The 20937-nt window shown below is 48.9% G+C and overlaps 1 protein-coding gene across 6 annotated transcripts in view; it reads right to left on the reverse strand.

Moving 5' to 3' along the window:
* Positions 1 to 20937, reverse strand: part of DPYSL3 (dihydropyrimidinase like 3) — a 119617-nt gene that overhangs the window by 6278 nt on the left and 92402 nt on the right. For all 6 annotated transcript variants that reach the window (XM_038530547.1, XM_038530550.1, XM_038530552.1 and 3 more), the window contains exons 4-12: positions 18873 to 19037; positions 16771 to 16832; positions 15787 to 15867; positions 12048 to 12116; positions 8726 to 8846; positions 4605 to 4761; positions 3831 to 3972; positions 2148 to 2318; positions 447 to 626 (exon numbers count right to left, since the gene is read on the reverse strand). In XM_038530547.1, the coding sequence (XP_038386475.1) occupies positions 447 to 626; positions 2148 to 2318; positions 3831 to 3972; positions 4605 to 4761; positions 8726 to 8846; positions 12048 to 12116; positions 15787 to 15867; positions 16771 to 16832; positions 18873 to 19037 (1148 nt within the window). The remainder of the gene's footprint in view (positions 1 to 446; positions 627 to 2147; positions 2319 to 3830; positions 3973 to 4604; positions 4762 to 8725; positions 8847 to 12047; positions 12117 to 15786; positions 15868 to 16770; positions 16833 to 18872; positions 19038 to 20937) is intronic.

Below are 20937 nucleotides of genomic sequence, written 5' to 3' on the forward strand. Positions count from 1 at the left end.
GGGCAGAAACAAGATTGCGAACCACAGAACTAGCCAGAAGAGTCATGAACACTTGCCCTCGGGAGCAACGCTGGACGGAAGAGAGGAGACCCCGAGGGGCGGGTGCAGGCTGCTGACTCTCACGCGTGCCTTCCTCCAAGAGGGATTTTTTAAAAAAAACATAGACTATCTGGAATTATTATAATTTTAAATTATTTCAATTAAAAGTACCATAAAAATGGAGGAAAGTCATTTAAGAAAAAGGTTTCTTGGGCCAAAAAAGGTTCAGAAACCCCCTGCTATAGGACATCAAATCTGTGCAGTTGTCCCCTGGGGAGAGGTCTCTGCAGGGCGTGTCCTCGGGAGGGTCGGGGGCACACGGTCCCCTCCTGACCTCGTGGGTACCGTCCCTGGGCCCCATGGGACACAAGCCCCTTCCCCCACCTGAGGTGCCGCCAGCTTCTCACCTTCCTCCGGGCTTTGATGCGCTTGTAGACGTAGTCAGAGAACGGGCTGCAGGGGATGAAGCGGCCTGCCCCCTGGGTCACGTGCAGGTTGCCGTCCTCCAGCATGATCTTGCCCTGGCAGATGACCACCAGAGGGGCCCCGCGCAGCTCCAGTCCCTCGAAGATGTTATACTCCGCAGCCTAGAGACGGAGAGGGGCGAAGCCATGAGTGCGGGCGGAGGACGGGGCGGAGAGGAACAGTGTTCCTGGGCGGGGGCCCTGCCTCCGGCCTCGCTGCAGCCGAGGTACCAGGGAAGCCAGGAAAAGCTTCCAGTGCCACCCGGCAGCTCTCGGCGAATAGAAGTCCCGGGGAGAGAGAAAGCGGCTAAGCAGAGACCGGACTTCCCAGCAAAGAGAAACATCAATCCTCAGTAAGGCCCTGGTCTGGAAGCACATTCTGTCACTGGCAGTGTCACAGAGAAGCTTGGGATGCTGGGAAATGGTCTCCACGAGCCCCAAATTAAATGATGAGATGTGGGGCACCTGGGTGGCTCAGGGGGTGAGCGTCTGCCTCCGGCTCGGGGCGTGGTCCCGGGGTGCCGGGATCGAGTCCTGCCTCGGGCTCCCTGCACGGAGCTTGCATCTCCCTCTGCCTGGGTCTCTGCCTCTCTCTGTGTGTCTCTCATGAATAAATAAGTAAAATCTTTAAGAATAAAATAAAACAAAGGCCATCCCCTCCAAAAATGGGACGTCTCTCTACTGCCTTCATTTATTCACCAAGCGCAAGGCAGTACTACAAAAGGTTAAGGACATCAGTTCAGAGTCCAGTTGTGTGGGTTAAAACCCTAACTTCACCATTTACTGAATCTCCTTGCATCTCCATTTCCTCGGTGATAAAATGCGGAAAGCTAACAGTGCGTACCTGCGGCGGACTGTTACGGAGATCCGGTGAACAAAAAGCTCTCTGCCTGAAACATAAATGCTTTAACATATGAACTCTTGGGGATCCCTGGGTGACTGAGCAGTTTAGAGCCTGCCTTCAGCCCAGGGCATGATCCTAGAGACCAGGGATCGAGTTCCGCATCGGGCTCCCTGCATGGAGTCTGCTTCTCCCTCTGCCTGTGTCTCTCCCCCTCTCTGTGTCTCTCAGGAATAAAATCTTTAAAAAAAACAAAACAAAACTCTTTTTACCAACACGGATTAAGCCTTTTCCCTTGGGCACTGGGCGTTAATTATTATCCTCCACGTAAAACTCCTCAGGAGAAAGTTGTCTGGGCTGTTCATCAATTTTTTTCATGTTCTCTCTCCTTCTGGGTACAGGGGGCATCACTGGCTCCCTGCCCTCCTGGGGGGAGGCCAAGCTCAGGACGGGCTCGGGTGTGTGCAGTGTGAGAGGAAGTGCCATATACCACTTCTCTCAGGAAAGCTCTCAGAGTCGCTCCTCCAGTGACCATGATCTGGTCCCCGGCCTCAGCCTGTGTAGACACGGCGCCTCCGTGTCTGAGTACCTGCTGGGAGCAGCCCCCCACTGACCCATCTGGGAGACCAGGAGGGAGAAACAACCTGCTGAGGTATTACATCACTGAGAATTTGGTGAGGTCTGTGACAGCGACCCATCCTGGTCTAGCAGGCCTGGGCCGACGCACATCCACACCTCTCTCCCGACCGAGTTCCACACGCGCCTTCTCCACACCACTCTTCTCCCGCCAGCAAGTGCCTTACCGACTGGTGGCTCTTGGCCGAGACGATCTTCACCGCATCTGGGTCCCAAATCACCAGGTCGCTGTCAGAACCCACAGATATTCTCCCCTTGCGGGGATAGAGGTTGAAGATCTTGGCGGCATTTGTGCTTGTCACAGCCACAAACTGGTTTTCATCCATTTTCCCAGTGGCCTATTGGGATACCAAAGAAACTCAGCTCAGGACATCTGAGCTCAGAGCAACGTGACCACCAGGGCCAGAAACGCCCAGACGGCGTCTGAGGAGATGAACACGGACCCCCACCCACAAGCTGTCCACCTGGCTGGCTGCGCCATCATGGCAGCCAGGGACGATGGGGAACACATGGCTTCAGAAAGCAGTCACCACTCTCGGAGGGGGTGCCTTTTTCTGGGCTGTGTATATACTTCCTTCTTTGCCCTCTTAATTCCAAAAAGAATTATAGAATTCCCAGTAAAAACAAATGTGGTTATGAGCCCATTTTTTAGATATCTGTTTGTATTTGCATGGTCACAAGATAAATATGGAAGAGCCTCACCCAATAATAATAATGGTTAACCCTGGGTTGTGGAATTATGGCTGATTTTTGTTTACTTTCTTGTGTGTGCTTTTCTATGCTTTCCAAGTGCTCTTTTAATGAGAATGTATCATGTGGGTAATTAAAAAATATATATATTATTTTTAACAATTCTAGATTGTGCCAAGTTAACTATATATATTTATATATTCATAAATACACAACAGTGTTTAGGAAAGAACAAAACCTAAGTATGTGAGAGAACAGAAAAATATTTATACTTTCCTTCTTTACAAAACAAAAAGCCTGGATAAGGAAAAAAGAATTTAGTTTCAAATCTAACTTTGGGCTTCCTGGGAACCACGATGAGACGGGAAATTTGGTGGCTTACTCTGTGCAGATGAATGAGGCATTAGTTCATATGCAATATATATATGGCTCAGAAATAAATGTCTTTAGAGTTTTTAAAATAAAAGAGAAGGAGGGTGCCTGCCTGGCTCAATCGGTGGAGCATGCAACTCCTGATCTTGAGGATGTGAGTTCGAGCCCCATGTTGGGTATAGAGATTACTTAAAATCTTTTAAAAAAATAAGAAAATAAAAAAATAAAAGAAAAGGAAGTGATCAACTTAATAATGAGTTAATTATTATTTTTACTAAAACCTTTGGGACAGCCTTCATTGGCATGGCTATTTCTTTTGTCAGCCTCGGTCATGTTATTAAGGAAAATACAACCAGGCTTACTGTCAGAAGACCTCTGGTCGACAGTCCTTTGTACAGCCTGGATGACTATACACTCAATGAAGGGCATCCTTGATGAGCAAGCTGACTTCAGTCTCTTAGGCATATACCCCTTGCTTACCATTTCAATGGGTTATATCCAGTCCCTTCAAAAGAAGTGATAATACTCCCCCCAAAAATAATTTAATTCACTCTTAAATACAGATCATTCATGCCATCAGATAGATGTAGGGTCCGTATGTGTGGCTCCTAGTTGTTTGAACAGTCTAGGTCTCCTCAAAATGTCAAGATTCATCCCTCTGTAGGTAACATTCCTAAATCACATGGTTTCAGAAACATCTCAGCGGGTATGAGGGCTCACCTACCAAAAAGCAGTGGCAGGGGGCTCTGATCTGGCCCTGGCCCCTGTCCCATGACCTTGATCCTTACCACAGCCTTGTCCCAGATGACAGACATCCGCTCTTCCACACCGTTGGTGCCCTCGGGGATGGCTGTGAAGTTGTCCTTCCCAATCGCCTTCTGGGCAGTACTGAAGGTACAGTGGGCACTCCCAGAGAGCTGTAGGTCTCCACTGGCAAAGAAAAAAAGCTCCATGTAAACTGGAGAGGTGGCTTAGAGGCATCGCTGGGGACAAGCATTGAGTGTCTACCATCAGCATTCGGAACACCAAGACTTGAGTTTAGGATCCTTTCTGTACTTCTTACCAGATACGTGAGCATAAGTGAGCTCTTTCCCTCCCTGGGCCTTACAGTTAGCCCATCTGGAAAATGAGGGGGTTAGCTCATCTCTGTGTAACAAAATAAAAGGGACCCAAATGAGGGATAGGGATGACCCTACATGTCCTCGGGGGGAGGGCACAAATGAGTCTCCCTTTAAGTTCAGTTAGGTCCTGTTTAAAATTAGGCAAATGATTTGACCCTCAGTAGCTTAACCTGTAAAGTTGCCAGTTGTCATGAGGATCAATGAGATCATCTGTGTAGTCTCACCAGTCTTAGCACATGATATGTATTAACTGCTCCTCTCATTATTAATATCATTACTGTTAGTGATTTGTAAAATATAATGGGGAAGAGCCCGTTGTTCTCCATGTGTTCTCCTCACTGCAGACTCTAATCTAGCTGATGAGTGGGCTGCTCTAGTCCTCATCCCCCTGGTCCCACAATGTTTCCACGGGACACATGCTGCTCGTCATCCTGCACCAACCTGGCCAGCAAGGAGTTGATGTAGTCAGGAGTGGTCGGGTCAGGGCTCAGAGGTGGCGATGTCACAAACGCAGCTGCCTTAGCCCAGTTCTTGCTCCAGTAATGGGTTCCATCTGTGCCAAGGCTGGCAGTGATGGGCTCACCAAAAACCACATTTCCTGCAAGGGTAGGAAGTAGACAATAGATTTGTATAATGTCTGTGCTGCTCCAGACCTGGCTCAGATAATCATGGCCCCTGGCCCTCGCCAGGGCTGTGGATCTGAAGTCATGCAAGCCTGGGGTCACGTCTATGTGTCCACCTTTTCTAAGCTTCTGTCTTTCTATCTACTAAATGTCAACAATGTTGTACCCCTAATCCTCAAGAAGCCATTGGTTATAAGATGCAGCTTTAAGTCTTAAATTTTGCGACAAATTGATATTTGAGGCAAAACCAAAAAATGTATACTGATTCTAAGATTCATGGACATTTCAGAAATACTAAATATTAAAATGTGGATTAGGTCTGTCCTGGAGTAGATGAAACACAATCACGTCTGCTTCTCAGGATTCTGAAAATGAACAGATTTGGCACAAAGTGTCTGGCACACAGGAGATGCTCAGTGAATGTGATTTCCTAGGCTACTGCCACTCCTTCCCAGGGTAGGGCCCAAAGCCCCCTGTGTACCTCCATCACTGGAAACTACTAGATCCTGCTTCTTGCAAGGACATGCTTTGGTTCCACTAAGTAAGTCCTCTCCCTTGGATAAGAGGCTCTCATCATGGTCTTTCCACCATGCTTGTTACTCAGTACCTAAAACAGGGAGTGATCTGCTCAAACGCACCCAAAAATCAAAGATGAGGCTCATTTCTTGGGTCCCATGTCTGGAATTGAGACACCTACACCTACACCTACACCAAGCAGTGGGGAGGAGGGATGCTAGGAGATAAAATGATCTAAGCTGAATTTCTTAAAGAAGAAGGGACAGAGAAAAAGAAGGCTGTCTCACAGAAGGCTGATTGGTACCAAGTTTCTCTACACTAGAATCTTGGGCAAAGGATGCCTCATAAAGCCCTGGACTTCTCAGCTTCAGTCCTCTATCTTCTACATTCAAGTTCCCCATAATGCCAAAGATTAGGAGGAAAGCTCTATGGACAAAATTATAAATAGGTCTTGACTTCCTTCAATTCCAATCTATTGGTTTTGGTTGCCTGGAATTGTTTGTCAAAAGAACTCTAAATATGTTTCCGGTTTCACTTCAAGAGTCAAGATTGATTTGTGATGTCTGCCATGGACTAAAGAAGGAATCAATGGCAATGATTCCTATAGGACAGCCCTGCTCTTTGGGATAACAGGAAAAAGGATCCACACAAGCCTAATGAGAATTTCAAGGGCTCTCTAAAACAGTTTACCCAACTAAATCATGTAGGACCACAAAGAAAGAAATGGAGGTCAAGACAAGCCCTCAGGCACTATTAAGAGAAATATGATCTTAAAAGTGGAAGAACTCTGGGGCGCCAGGGTGGCTCAGTTGGTTAAGCGTCTGCCTTCAGCTCAGGTCATGATCCCAGGGTCCTGGGATGGTGCCCCTGCATCAGGCTCTCAGCAGGGAGTCTGCTTCTTCCTCTCCCTCTGCCTCTTCCCCCTGCTTGTGCTCTCTCTCTCAAATAAATAAATAATATTTTTCTTTAAAAAAAAGTGGAAGAACTCTCCCTTTGGACTGTCTTTAGACGGGAAGAGTATAATAAATATTGTAATTACAGTTGGGTTTGAATACCAGCTGTCCCAGCTGGGAGATCCTGACACACTGTGCTTCAATTTCCTCATCTGAAAAATGGGAATAAGAATGGCTATTTCTCGGGGTTCTTTGCCAATTCTACATAATAATAAGTCTGAAGTATTTATCCCAGTGTGGGGCATACAGCTGGTCCTCATTAAACTGTGGATCCCTAGTATTAATTCTGAGCAGTCATGCAGAGCTGCTCAAGGACACTTGGTGGCGCACACACTGGACATCGGCTCAGGAGGGAAGAATGAGACCTGCTACACTGCCTCCCTGCTCTGAGTACTCCCGGCTCCTGCCCTGAGAATGACAGGTCCCGAGATGTTTCCTGTCCTCCATATCAGGAATCAGTGCTTCGGCCCTGAAACAAGCCCTCCCTGCCTCCCTGCCACCTTGGAGACACAGCTATCCTAGCTCTTTTGGCCAAACGATCATGAGCCAGAAGGTGAAGGATGGGGATCTTTCTCCATGAGTTTAAAATAAGACCCAGCAAGGCCCCAGGGTGGCTCAGCGGTTGAATGTGTGCCTTTGGCTTAGGTTGTGATCCCAGGGTCATGGGATAGAGTCCCACATAGGACTCCCTGTGGGGAGCCTGCTTCTCCCTCTCCCTATGTCTCTGCCTCTCTGTGTCTCTCTCTCATGAATAAATAAGATTTAAAAATAAATAAAATAAATAAAATAAAATAAAATAAGGCCCAGCATGGAGCTGGAACACTGTGTCCTTGAGACCCTCAAGTTATCCTGAGAATGGTTCTGAGGGAGGCTGTAGCCATGAGCAAAAGGCCTGAGAGCAAGTATGGCAGGTGGTCTTGGGGAGAGGGTGAGAGGGTTTTCTATACATTTCCCCTTTTTTTTCTTTTTTTGCCTTTCTCCAAGAATGGGTAAGGAAGATTGGGCTGCTTTCCTGGTTCTCGCCCCATGACTCATATCCAGTAGAGCAACCACACCATGTCATGTTGAGACATTTAAAAGCAGAGAAAGAAAACAGCAGGCTTACTGTGAGCAGCGTAAGGCAGGAGATGCCCTGAGAATGTGGGAGCTACAAAGTCTGTCTAGACAATTAGGAAGATCTCCCTCCCAGAAGAGTCTCCTTTGCCAGAAGGGCAGGCAGCTGAATACTCAGCCATCAGAGTCAGGGGGCCTATTTTTAGCCACCCGAGCCATTCACATGTGGGGCTTTACAGATCAGCTCAGAGTTTGGTAGGTGAGTCCCTTATCTTGGCTCCCCATGACCAGAATGGCCACTGGCATCCAGTGCTAACATAACACACAGTGGGGCGGGGTGGGGGAGGGCTAATAAATCCTCTCTCCCAACCAAACACAGGGCCCCACACCTCCAAGCTCTCAACCACACTCTGATTGCAAGTGAGCCCATTCGTGTGCCACTGAGGACAAGAACTAAAAGCAGAAAAGAAAGCTCTGAAGTGAGAGTAAACTTGCGCTCAGCACCAGATGAGCAAACAAGGCCAAGTTAACAGCAATGGAGGAAAGTAGCACAAGTCACAAGGCAGTGGTGACAGAGCCCCAGAGCATGAAGGCCATGCCACCAGACAAGCTTCAGAGACCCATTCAACCCCCTTCTCAAAATTACCTGGGCTAATTTGTGTGGCTCAGGTAGGGAGACCCCGCCCCTGCACTCTGCCCTCAACCCTGGCCGATCGATTACACAAACCCCAGAGCAGACACTGGATCAGGGGGGCCCAAGACCCAAAGCCAAGGCAATCAGAACCCTCCCGGGCACTTCTGCTTGAGCCGTTGGAAACAACGTACTCTACTTCCTCACCAGGTCCCCTCAACAACTACTGAGGACAACAGGTGCCTCTCAGCATTCATTCTTATCATTGTTCACACTGAAAATAAAGCCAACAGAGAGGAAAGCAGAGACAAGAAAGGATGAAGAATGATAGAGCCCCAACATCACTGTTGGAACCCCTTGATCTGGCTCTGCCTGAAAAACCTTCAAGCAATAATTTACTTTTGTTTGTTTAAATCCATTTGACTTGGATCTTGGACTTCTACATCCAGTTTCATTTTGACTAGTATGTCCATTTATAAAGCTCAGATAACGTGAGCTGACCATGAAGGATCAAAGGGAGGAAGAAAGATGCCTCCAAGAGCTGACCAAAGCTGAGCCATCTTGGACAAACCACTCACCCTCCTGAGCCTAGTTAATCCACCTGCCAAGTGGGAGAAATGCCAGGGTCCTGCCATCCACACAGGACACTGAGAGGATCCCCTGGGCTAACATGGAGGAAGGGCTTCCCAGCAAGGCAATGAGCAAAATCGGCACCGTTTCTACAGGACAGCCAGAGCAGGGAAGGAGCCACATGGCTGGGGCTGAGCTCTTGGAAGCACCAATCACCTTTTTTCCTGGCTTGCGAGATCAGGTCGGCCGCGCTCTTGCTCATGACCTTCGTGACGTAGAGCGGACAGTTGGTTTGGCTTGCAATGGTGATGGCACGGAACACAGCCTCAGCTTCCAGCTGCAAAAAGAAGTCCCAGGAGTCAAGAGAAGCATGAGCCTCTCAGAGTGCCACTCCCCTGCCTCTGCAAACTGAGAATGTAGCACAGCACGGAGCTTAAAAGCCTACAGGATCTGCAGTTAGACGCCCCCAATCCACCATGTCCCCACTGTGGCACTTCACTTAGCTTCTCACAGTCTTGCCCTCGCCTTCCTTGGTTGCTTCCCTCCTCTCCCCGTGATTATCCCAAAGGCTGCATGCGATGGAAGCCTTTGCTCCCCAGTCTTCCCAGACAGATTCTCTGGCAAAACAGCATCCCAGCACCAACAGGGAAACAATAACCAGTAAAGGTAATTAAACATCCAATCCTTCCCTGCAGCAATGGATGGTTAGTGGTGGCAGTTCCAGCAGGCATTTCTTACACTGATCATTTCCAGACTTCTGGGGCCCCTGGGTGGCTCAGTCAGTTAAGCAGGTGACTCCTGATTTCAGCTCAGGCCATGATCTCAGGGTTGTGGGATCAAGCCCTGCATCAGGCTCTGTACCTCAGCAGGGAGTCTACTTGAAATTCTCCTTCTCCTCTCCCTCTGTCCCTCCCCCTACTTGTGCTCTTTCTCTCCCTCTCTAAAATAAATACATAAAGTCTTTCCAAAAAAAAAAAAAAAAAAATTCCCAGGCTTCTCAGCAGAGACTTCCCCTCTTCTCAATTTCTTCCATCCCACTCAAAAGTAGAATCTACATGTTCAAATACGCTAACCAACTGTGTTGAATTTATTTAGTAAGAAATAATGAGTTTCCCCTTACTGTATTAACAAAGCAGGGTATTTAGAGCTCAGGCTCTTTCAAATGGCCTGGGTCTGAGTTCTGATTCTGCCACAGAGAAGATGGGCGACCTCGTGTACTGTACACCACCTCCCAGAGCCTCAGTTTCCTGTCTGTAAGATGGGAACAGTAATAGGACCCGGCCCATAGAGCTGTTGTGAGGATTCTGAGTTCCTCCTTTAAGGCAACTGGCCCATTCCTGGGACAAGGCAAGCGTGCCTGGCACACTGGCTATTGGTCTCATCGCTGATCGCAGCTCCTGACCAGCATGGGGGAGCCCGTGCCACTGCCCCAGGCCCACAGCAGTACGGTTCAGCCTGAAGCAGCTGCTGCTACCATTCCCTCAGCCAATCGGCAACAGTTCCGTTTTGGATGGATAGGACATTCTGGTCAGCCTATGCAGCCCAACACTTTAAAAAGTACCAAAAATAGCTTGCAGATGCCCAGTGTTTGCATAACACAAACCAGCCACTGCCCTCAGTGGGTGTGGCTCAACAGAGAGGCTCTAGGACGTGGTGGGTCCCACTGGTGCCCCCCCACCCTGTTCTTGGTCCCAGGGGACAAGCCCCCGGAGCCCCCAACCACAGGTGAATACGGCCACCTTCCCAAAGCACCCGACTTCTGGAGCAAAGCTCGGGTTCAGCTCTCTGCCCAGCATCCCCGGGGACAGTAGCCGGGCGTACTCTGAGCTGAAGAGTGGCTGGCTCCTCCTCCACCCATCCCTCCTCCATCACACCTGTGCTCCCCACTCTGCTCCCCATGGCCTCGGCCCTGGCCCCTCTGATACCACTCCCTCCCAGCCCTGCAGGTTTCTCAGCACCTTGACAACATGACTATCTTTGGAAGGTTACATCACCCTCCAGCTTCACCCAAAAGGGCTTCCAGGGTTGTCCAGATCTACTGCTAGAAGCTTTTTACTAAAAAGGAGACGGGAACAGGAGGAGTGGGGCGGGGGGGCTGGAAAAACAAACCAAGGAACAAAAATAGACTTTGCTCAGAAATCCCCTGGCTGCTGCTACAGAAATCAATCTTGCCAGCAAATCTCTACAGTGACCAGCATTTAGGAAAAGTTTCACAAACAGTGCTGATCACCCTGGCCCCCTCACATGCCGTCAACAGCTTTCCTAGCCTTCACGCAGGAGTAGCCAGGAGCCTGTTAACCTCTCGAGCTTGGGCTCCTTCATGCAACAGTAATGCCAACCACCCAGAAGAACAGTGGCAAGGACAACTAAGGCAATCAGCACAGCTCCAGGTATGGGCTAGTGTCCCACAGAAAGGACTTTAGGAGACAGACCTTTCTGGAATGCTGTGAAATATTTATGAATCATTTCAACTGAGAACAACTTCATTAGACGCAGAGGAGTTTCTGGAGTGCTGACAGTGCTCTGCTTCTCCAGTGGGGCACTAGTGACACAAGTGTCCTCAGCTCGTGAGAATTCCTTGATCTTTAGGCCAGAAACACTCTTCTGGGTGCGCGTTACCGTTTAGTTTTTAAAAGGCTCTAAAAGCGACAGGCCAAAGGAATACCACTGGTTTCTGGCTCTGACTCGTCTTTCTACCTCCTGGGGGGTGTGGAGCGGGGGGTGACAGAGCAGGATCTGGGGTCACCTCGCTCATGCACCGGGCCCTGAATGTACTCTGGGCGCTGCTCCTGGGCTGGCCTCCCAAAGCCAATATGCTCACAGCCCTAGGGCAGCCAAGGCCCAGCTCTGTGCCCTGTGCCAGCAGCTGAAGCTGCCGACGTCCCAAACACATGCAATCAGCCACTAGTTAGTTTTTATTCACTCGTCAGCTGCTAAGCAGTCCCTGTTCATCATTCATTTTACACGTGGGAAACTCCCCGACCCAGACTTAGTCATCACCTTACACAAATCGATAGACATAATGTCTACGAAACACCCACTCCACCTACTACACATGTGGCTGATACTTCCTTTTGCAGGGCTGAGAATATAATATGGAATAAGGAAGGAAGCGCAAATGTCTTCGAGATGCACGCCGACGAAGAAAGGGTTTAGGTATTTACCTCTCCAACTGAACAGGTGTGGAGTGCCCTCCACCTCATGCTCTCTTTGGAGAGATTAGCATTTCCCTTACATTCTTTTCTACTTTTCTCTGAGTCCCTTGAGTTGGTCACACAGACAGGTGGCCTTTGGAAGAAATGTTCCAATGTTGCTGTCTCGTACTCACAGACTCTCCCCACCGTTCCTGAATGTTGCTCCTACACCTTGTGTGCACGTGTCTGGAGAAGGCAGGCTGAACACAAACTCTCTAGGTGTCCAGTGTCCAGCGGGGCCATCAGCCAGGCTGCTGGGGAGTCTCCCAGAAGATGCTGGGAAGACAGAGCACCTCCACTGCTGTCCTGTCCTCTCCTCCATTCCCCAGCCCCCAGCAACTCACCTCCTCTGGTCTGCTCAGCACGTGGCCTTCTGGGCCAGTGATCCCCATTTCCAACATCCGGGTTTGCTCCTACAATGAGAAAAGAACACAGACCAGTTCTGAGATAAGTTCAAGTGAGGTGTGGAAAACCGGTGCTGGTGTATTTTAATCTGAAGAAGTGTTCAAGGGAACTAAAGGAATAAAATGTGTGTGTTGAATACATTTGTTAATGCTCCATCTGGAATTGTCAAATCGGGTCAAGTCTTAACTAAGAGAAGAAAAAAAAGTTTCAGAGTGGCTTTTCTTAATTAAAAGAACAGCTGTCTGTTAGAAAATCAAAAATGTTTTCGCCATTACGCATCAAAAGTCACACCAGCTCGCTTATGCCTCTCGTGCTGTGTTTCCCAAGGTCTAGACACCTGCCACCTCCACCAGAATCACCTGGCTTGCTTCTGTGGCCATGCGGCTGTCTGGCCCTCTCTTAAATCAGAACACAGAGCTGAAATTCTAGGAATCTGCGCTCTAACAAACCCCTCAGGCTTTCCTGTGGCTTAAATTTCTGGCTGAAATAAATGGCCTCAGAATTTAACCAGGCGAAATAATGCCTCTGAACAGCATTACCTGAGTTCGTCTTTTGGTCAGATTCTATTCAGTTAGGCTGTTTGGTGACAGACGGCCTACCCCTCAGGGCTGAGGGCTACATTCCTCAGACTTCTGGCCAGCTTTCTGGAAGAAGCAGGTGGCTGGGCAGCGAACACACCCGTGGGCTAATTGGAACTGGCACGAACCCTAAGCCACTGTCTCGGCAGTTCTGCTGGGCTCCGCTCTCCAAGTCCTAAGGGCCAGATCCCATGAACCTCTGCACTGCGGTGGGTGAAACGAGGGAGAGGGAGGGACCCGAACAGAGCCCCGCAGCACTTTGGAACTATGAGATGTCTAGAAAGGAAGGGAGCCCTTCTCCCTGCCAACGAAGAAATAGTTTTTGTTGTCTTTTGTTTTGTTTTGAATCATATCAGTTTTTTTTTAAGGGGCAAGAAGAAAGATGCAAACACTCTAAGCAGTTGTGAGAAGTGAAGTGATCACTGTCTCCCACTCTATGGGATTAGAGAAAGGGGCCAAGGTGAATTTTTGCAGCAAAATATTTTTTCACTTTTCATTCTTTTCACTTCATTCTTACTGTTTATTCTCACTACCCCACTTTTCATTCTTACTGTTTCTTCTTCACTTTTCATTCTCACGGTTTCATTTGTCAAAACTTGGGCCGAACACACTGACTTCTCAACCTCGGTAAGTCTCAGCTCCGCGCTGCCTCCTGAAGTCACACCAAGACAGAAGCGTCCAGCCCCAGCCTCTTCTGTGTCGCCTGACACATTCACTTTGATCTTATTCAAACAGCACTGGCAGGGGGCACAGGAGGAAGCTCGCTCAAGCGACAGTGGCCCGCCCGGCCCGTTCAAATCACAGAGGGAACGTTTTCAAACGACACTTGCCTCAAGTTCACTATCAACCTCCTAAATCAGAATCTCCGGGACTAGGAGAATCCCAGGAATCCCGAAGCTCCACAGGTGATTTCAATGCACTGCTCCTGCTGGGAAGTCCCATTAAAAGCCATGGTGTCCCTACAGCTGGAAGATTAAGGAGGGTGTGCAAAGGCCTACGGAAGCCGTACCTGGGTGGGGGAGCAGTGAGCACTTTGAGGCATTGCCCATTGCTGTGATCACACCACAGTGTGGGCCATGACACGATTCTGGTTTGCACCATGAGGAAAGAAACCCTGTCTTTTTCATCTTCCCCCTCCAAGGCTCAGCACACAGTAGGTGCTCAATAAATACCGATAGACGAATGGCTAAAGGTGCTACACTCTCAGATTGTCCTGCCCACTTGAAACCTTGGGAATACATTCGCGCGAAAGAGATTTCTTCTTGCTCTTTGGTGACTTCTTGCTCAGCTCTGAGTACACCAGCTGCCTTCATTTAGACACTGTGATAAAATCTTTCGGCTAAGTCTGAATATAATAAACACACACAAGAAACTCATCCAAATGGAAAAACGTTCTTTCTTTCCCTGACTGAGAACAAACAGATCCTTCACAAGGTAGGGAAGAGAGGGGATGGGGCAGGGCGGAAGCAGAAACAGTTCTGGGTTAAGGAGCCACTAGAGCAAGCTGGAAAGGGGGCTTCGTAATGGAGCCTGTTTGCCTCTACAGGGTCTAGAAGGAAACAGCAGGGAGTTTGGTTCCTAGGGCATCTTGGAGGGAGGGACTGGATCCTCTGGCTGCTGCCCTGAAAATGCCAAGCAAGTGGAGAAATGTGGCCCTAATGCCACCAGGATATGCCTCCCGTAAGCACTGGGCCCTCTCTGGAAAATGATTCCATTATCTCTTGGTGTGTGGGGGACGAGGGGAAGGGCTGTCAGGGGCCTGACTCATTAAGCTCCTTGGTCAGCAAGAGGAAACTACACATTTAGCTCACTTCCTCCGCTGGTGAGACAACATCCAGAGTGTGAAACCCTAACAGGTAGAGACATGTCCTGCTGGGAGGCGCTGTCTCCCTGGGGGACCTACACCTGGGCTCATGGAGCAACAGGCCCAGGACACACCAACTCAGAGAAGACGCCCACTCAGCCACAAGGCCTTAGGGCTGAGATTTTCTTCTCCCAGTTACTGGCTGTGCTCCTCGGGCCGGTGGCCTAATCCTTCTGAGCCCAGCATGCTCCTCTACTGAACAGGGCAGACTGTAGCCATCCTTGAAGGACCAGGTGAAGATTGACTGAGAATACACTGGAGCGCTTACCAGTGCCAGGCACACAGAAGCAAGCGTTCGCCATATGGTCCCTGCCGTTAGAAGCTAATGGGTCTGAGACAGGGTGGGCCCCACGGTTCCCACATCCCTGTGGACCACATTCACCAAGTCCCAGACAACCTCTAAAATGAAGGCACAGCCCAAGGACGAGTGAGCTGTGGAATGCGTCTGTTTGGGCTCACCTCAGTAGCCTCGTGCCTGGCACAAAATGCTCAGGACACACTCTTTGAAAGAATGAATAATGGATTTTGCTATGGACATTATTAAATGGACCAAGAGAGCTCTCACTCCTCTAGCTGCCTCCTCCTAGTGGAGGCCAATCTTGAATGCTTCTGAGATAAACAAGACCCTGGCTATGACACATCTGTGCAACGAGCCCATTAAGCGACTCAGGAGATGGAGAGAGTGCCTTCTGCTTCCTTATTAACGATCACTTTGGGCCTTGGGGCCTGATTTCTTCACTCCTGCCTTCGGTTTCTCAGTATAACTTCTAGGAAACCAGCGGGGTATCTGATCACCCCAAGATCTACATTCTTTATCATCTAAAGCCATGAGTTCTACAGTCCTGGATCGGATGATCGGATTTCTGAGAAGTGCTGTCTTAGGGTTTTTCTCTAGGACAGAGAACGTCATGGAGCTTAGACTCTCTTTTCAAAGAGAATCAGCAACGCAGTCCCACTACATGGCCCAATTCGAAAACCTCTTCTGGGACGCCTGTTCTCATCCCCCAGGATGGCTCTTTATTTCAGTGTCCTCACCTTTCTCCCTCGCTTATCTTCATTCCCTCCTCCTAGCCTGGCATGTGCTTTAGGGCAGGTTCTGTTTTCAGTACAGTGTTTAGGACCGTGCCTCATGCACATGAAGAGCTCATGCAATACTGAGGAAGGAAGAAGGAAAGAGGAGGGCCGGAGACCCGAGCCTGTGCAGAGAGCACATTCTGGGGAGCTGCGCAGCGTTACCTGAGCAATGATATCCCCATTCTCAGCGTGAACTTGCGCAATGGCTCCCAGCTCGCCTAGACAGGTGAAGATCTCGTAGAGCTGAAAGAGAAAGGGTGGCTGTCACCTTCACAAGCCACTGAGGCTTTCCGCAACGTCACACAGGGGTCGATTACTAGGGCCGTAGATAAAACAAATGAGGAAAACCAGAGGAAACCGGTGATTAGGGCAAGAAACACAGATTAAATCATGCACGACCAAAGAGTTCCAAATCCAAAGGAACTCTAGGAAACCGTCTCTGTAAAGAACAGATCATGTCTCCTTGGCGGACAGGGCAAATGTACACATAGTGCCATTGAACCTTCTACTCTGCCTCCAGCACACGTCTAATGGTATTATTTCCTGTTTTGCTGGGACAGACCTTCGCAATCCTTCTCAGCAAGTGCTCCTGAGGGCTGCTACAGCAGGGCCAGAAGCTCGAGGGACAGCTAACATCCCTATTCCCTAACCCTTCTAAGTAGACCTCCTGTCACCTTGTAACCAGGAGCGATGGGAATTCATTCTTTGTATTTCCTCTGAAAACGTAAGATTCATGTAAAACCAACGCATGCCCTGAGCATATGTCCAGGAGAGTCAGAGATAGCTACGACCCCATACAGCAGAAGGCCCTCCCTAAACCTGCAAAGCCAGAGCAGCTCGTACTTCCAATGAGCTCATGCAGGGTTTAGGGCTCGTTTGGTAGATGGAGACTTCGGCATGCCCTTCCTCTTGTCCTTCTGAGAAAGCTGCTGCCAGTGGAAATTCTAGCTCCTGGTCTGCCTTGCGTGGGCACCCTGCCTGTTACCTTATTTAAAATGCAGCATGGGCCGCAAGGGCTTTACGAAGCACTCTGGCCCAGCAGTCACCCACAGTGACCACAGTGACTCATGCTCAAAGAGCCAAGGTCACCAACAACAATGGGAAACCCATCCAGATACCTCAAACCACACAGCAATGGCTTGTTACCTCTGTGTTGGACACTTGATACAAATCCTTATAGGCCATGTAAACCATGAAGGAGTTAACCCCTGCAAGAGAGGGAAGGGAGGGAAAAGAGGAGGAAGACAACATTAGCACGACTGCTCTCCTTCCCCTGCTCCCATCGCCATGGGGCCCAAGTGCATTATGGGAACCTGTCTGATATAAATCAGATGCTCCCCATTCTCGTCCTCTCTTCATGTGCTAAAGCAGCAACGCCGACGTGGTGTCACCGCAGAACGGGCTCTGCTGCACCTGTCTTGCCTGCCCCCCGCCCCATTCCCCAGCCCAGAGGGGTAAGCTTCGCTATTGCTCCAGGCAGTATACATCCTCGAGAATCACTGCAGCACCCCAGTCGTGTTCACGTACTGGAGGTGGCACCGCGTACTAGTTCAGTGAGCTTGCCATACCTCACACCTCTTGGTTTCCTCACCTGTAAAATGGAAAAATGACAAGAGCCCACTTCATTACGCAGCTGGAAATGTTAAAGGAGACAACACACACGGAGCTCTCTGCACCAGACCTGGCACGTATCTGAACTCCATTGATGGGGCTGCTGGGAATGGTTTATTTCACTCCGTAAGGAACGCTGGTTCTACCCGGGGCCTGGGTGGTGGGGGATGGGGGGTGCATCTAAGGCAGAGACCAGATCCTCGAGGAACCGAGAGCTAATGGGCAGAAGTCAAGGTGTACCCTGTGCTTACATATCTAAGCTAGCCCTTCCAGGCTATGAGGAAAGAGCCTCATATAAAAAAATTATATTTTTTCACCCCCCAAAAATATATTTTTTCACCCCAAAATAGACTATTAATGTCGTATTTATGTAAATAGGTGGGGCTGGGGAACAGAGAGTCATTTTGGGGAAAAGAGGACAATTTTGGTCTCCAACCATTAGGGCCATCTCAGCCCACAGTGTTTCAGGCCAAGAGCCGGTTGTAACTTGAGAACTTGCCTACCCAGAGTGGTTCAGCTCGGGGCAGCTTTTCCCAACACTACCCTTCCCATAAGCCTGTGCGTCATCTGCGGAATGACCCAGGCCCTTTGTAAGGGAAGTGGGTGTTAAAGCCGGTCCATGAGATGCCCGGCGTGAAAAGTGTCACAAGAAAGGAGGACGTTAATCTCATATCCGACATCAGGAAGGTCTGGGCAGAGCTGGTGGGATGAGGAGGGACATGGAAAGGAAAGCTCATCCTCTGAGAGGCCACCCTCTCCCCTGCAACCCAGAGCACACGCTCTTCCACTGCACTCTGGCATCTGCATCTATTATTAAGTTACTGTTATAACAATGCAGGTTACTTATGTTAGTATTAGTACTGGGATTGTAATGAGTATAATGCTATTAATATTACAATATTCTGCACCTCGTGGCATTTACCCCATTGCTCTTCACTGGCCTGCTTCCTGTTGCCTTGCACGCTCACCAGAGACCATTCCTTATATTTCCCTAAAGCCCCGAGCACACTGCGTGTCTGTGTGTGCGTTTATAGAGGGAGGTAGTGTGTGTTCGTAAAATATCTGACCATCAAAAGGTAGAAGGAAGCGGAGAACAGAAGGATCCAAGATGACAAGGGAAACCTAAATTATGTACTCAGAGGGGACCCATGCCCATTTCCATGTCCTAAGCTCCTAGTCTGAATATGAACCCCTCTTTGCTCCCACAACTGTCGTAGCCTTTTCTGAGGACGCCACTGTTTGAGAGCAGTCATGATTTGATCTTCAAGTAATGAAGGTGAAAAATTCCTAATCTCGTTTTTAGGAGCTGTGTGACCTTCTATAAGATGTTAACCTCTCCTGGCCTCAGTTTCTTCCTCTATCAAATGGGCAGGGTCACATGGAGGTGAAGAGCACAGACTTTGCGAACAACTACTGCTTAATAGCTCTGTGATCCCAGGCCACACTTACTCTGAGCCTCAGGCTCTCCATGCATGAACCGAGAATGACCATCCCTATCATGGGGTTCCTGTAAAGAGTAAGATGGCATACACGAAGACAATGTGCCTGGAAGTGGTCGGTCCCCCTGCACCGACCACTCATGCTCAAGGTTCCAGGCTCCAAGCAAGGAGAGGGGAGGAGGGCACACAGGGCCTCACCTTTGTCCTTGATGAGGTTTTGCACCTCCTGCTTGACGCTGTCATTCCAGTGGGTGATGTCCACGTGCAAGGCATAGTCGCAGCAGCTCTTCCCATCCGCCCACTCTCTCCACTTCTCATAGGCCTCCGTCAGGCTGGCCTCCGGCTCAGGTACCACGTGGTCAACTGAACGACACAGGCCCCACATGGGTAAGTCACTGACCCCGTCTCTGCTCCCCTTTGAATAAGCCTCCCCCTGCTTTCTTAGCCAGGGCTGCAAAGTCTGTTTCTTGAGCATGGAATAAACCTTAGAAAGTGCTCCCTGGCAGTTTCCAGATTGCTCATCATTTAACTGTCACATACCCATGTTGCTCTTGGACAAATCACTAGCTTCTCTAAAGCCCAGTTTTCTTATCCTTGAAATCTGTGCTCAGTGAGGTAGAGGGTGGAATGTCATGGTACCTTCCTTCTAATTCTGTTATATGATTAAATGCATGAAAAGGATCTCACCTGATGCCTGGCACACAGTCAGTACTTGGTAAATGTCAATGAGCACCTCCTATGTGCCATTATTACCGGTATCATGGGAAGTCACTGCTAATGGAAAAAGTCAGACTCCCTCCTAAGGGTGTGAAAGAGGGGTTTTAAAGTTATGTCAGGTAACAGGACAATGGCATCCATGTGCTTACTACCATTGGAAAGAGCCAGTGGAATGAACCTGACGCTCAGCCCACAGATCTTACATCCACATAAACTTTTTGTCAAGAATATGTTTTTTGGGGGCACCTGGTTGACTCAGTTGGTTAACTGTCCAACTCTTGGTTTTGGCTCAGGTCATGATCTTAGGATCCTGAGATGGAGCCCTACAGTGGGCTTAGCATGGAGTCTGCTTGTCCCTCCCCCTCTGCTTTACCCCCTATGCTCTCTCTCTAGAATAAATAAATAAGATCTTAAAAAAAAAGAACATATTTTCTTTTCAAGCCCAACTCTACTCCTGCAGTACCCGCAACCATGGACAGCACTGTTTAAAATAAAGACATTTACAGTTGGTGAAAATAAGGCAAAAGTGCCACTCCCATATCTCCCCTTGGGCAGTTGAGGGAAAGCACAAATCCGTACACCTTTCCTAAGAACAATTTTGAAATACACATCAAATTTCTTGATTGTTTTCATACCTTAGCTCAATGATTATTCCTGTGCCTAAGAATTATTCCTAAGACAATACACATGGCTGTTTGCAAAATGTGGGTGCCAAAGATGTGTGCCCCTGCAAACATTATTTATAATGTGTTAAGTGAAAACTGGAAACCATCAAAGTCCTGAACAATAGAGACGTTTGGCTAAATAATAAATATAATACCTTCATAAAATGGACATTTAGGCACCCATTTTTAATGCTGTGATGGAATAAAAATAAACAAATGGAAAGACATCCATGACATGATTATTTAGTGAAATGGTACACTAGAACACCACTGACCCACAGTCCGTCTGTTATGACCCTATTTCTGTTTAACTGGAGGGAAGCGAGAGCCACACTGTTAACAGCCACGCAAGCTTTATGGGTTTTCTTTTCTCGCTGCATTTCCAGGGTTTCAAATTATCTACAAAGGACATGTACAGCTTTATGTTTCTTTGTATGGTTTTCTCTCATCACCTGCAACTCTGACTTTCCTCCGGCTCCTTCCCAGCCTAGAAGACCAAGCACGGTACACACTCCCAGGACACTGAAAAGGTCCATCTCCCTGCCCGAAGGCAAGAGCCAAACCAAGATCACTCACTTTCTCAGCCTCCTACCACGAGCAGCCCACGTGTGCTTATCATAAAGCAAAACGCAAGGAACTGCATCACTGACGCATGGGCCTACACCAGGGCCTCTGTGGACAAGCAGCTACTGAGAAGTCAGCTGGCTTCCTCCCTGAGGTTAGAAAAGCTTTGGTCTCCCTGAATTGTGCCTTTTATGGCCCTGATGCAATTTTCCTGGGCTTCCACACCCAACTTGCAGAAGCTCAGCCCTGCTGGTGCTCCCGTCAAAAGGAGGCAAAAGACAGTGAGCAACTCCACAGCTCAGGCTGTTCTGTGGATG

Source organism: Canis lupus, chromosome 2 (assembly GCF_011100685.1).
Source record: "Canis lupus familiaris isolate Mischka breed German Shepherd chromosome 2, alternate assembly UU_Cfam_GSD_1.0, whole genome shotgun sequence".
NCBI classification, from domain to species: Eukaryota; Metazoa; Chordata; class Mammalia; order Carnivora; family Canidae; genus Canis; species Canis lupus.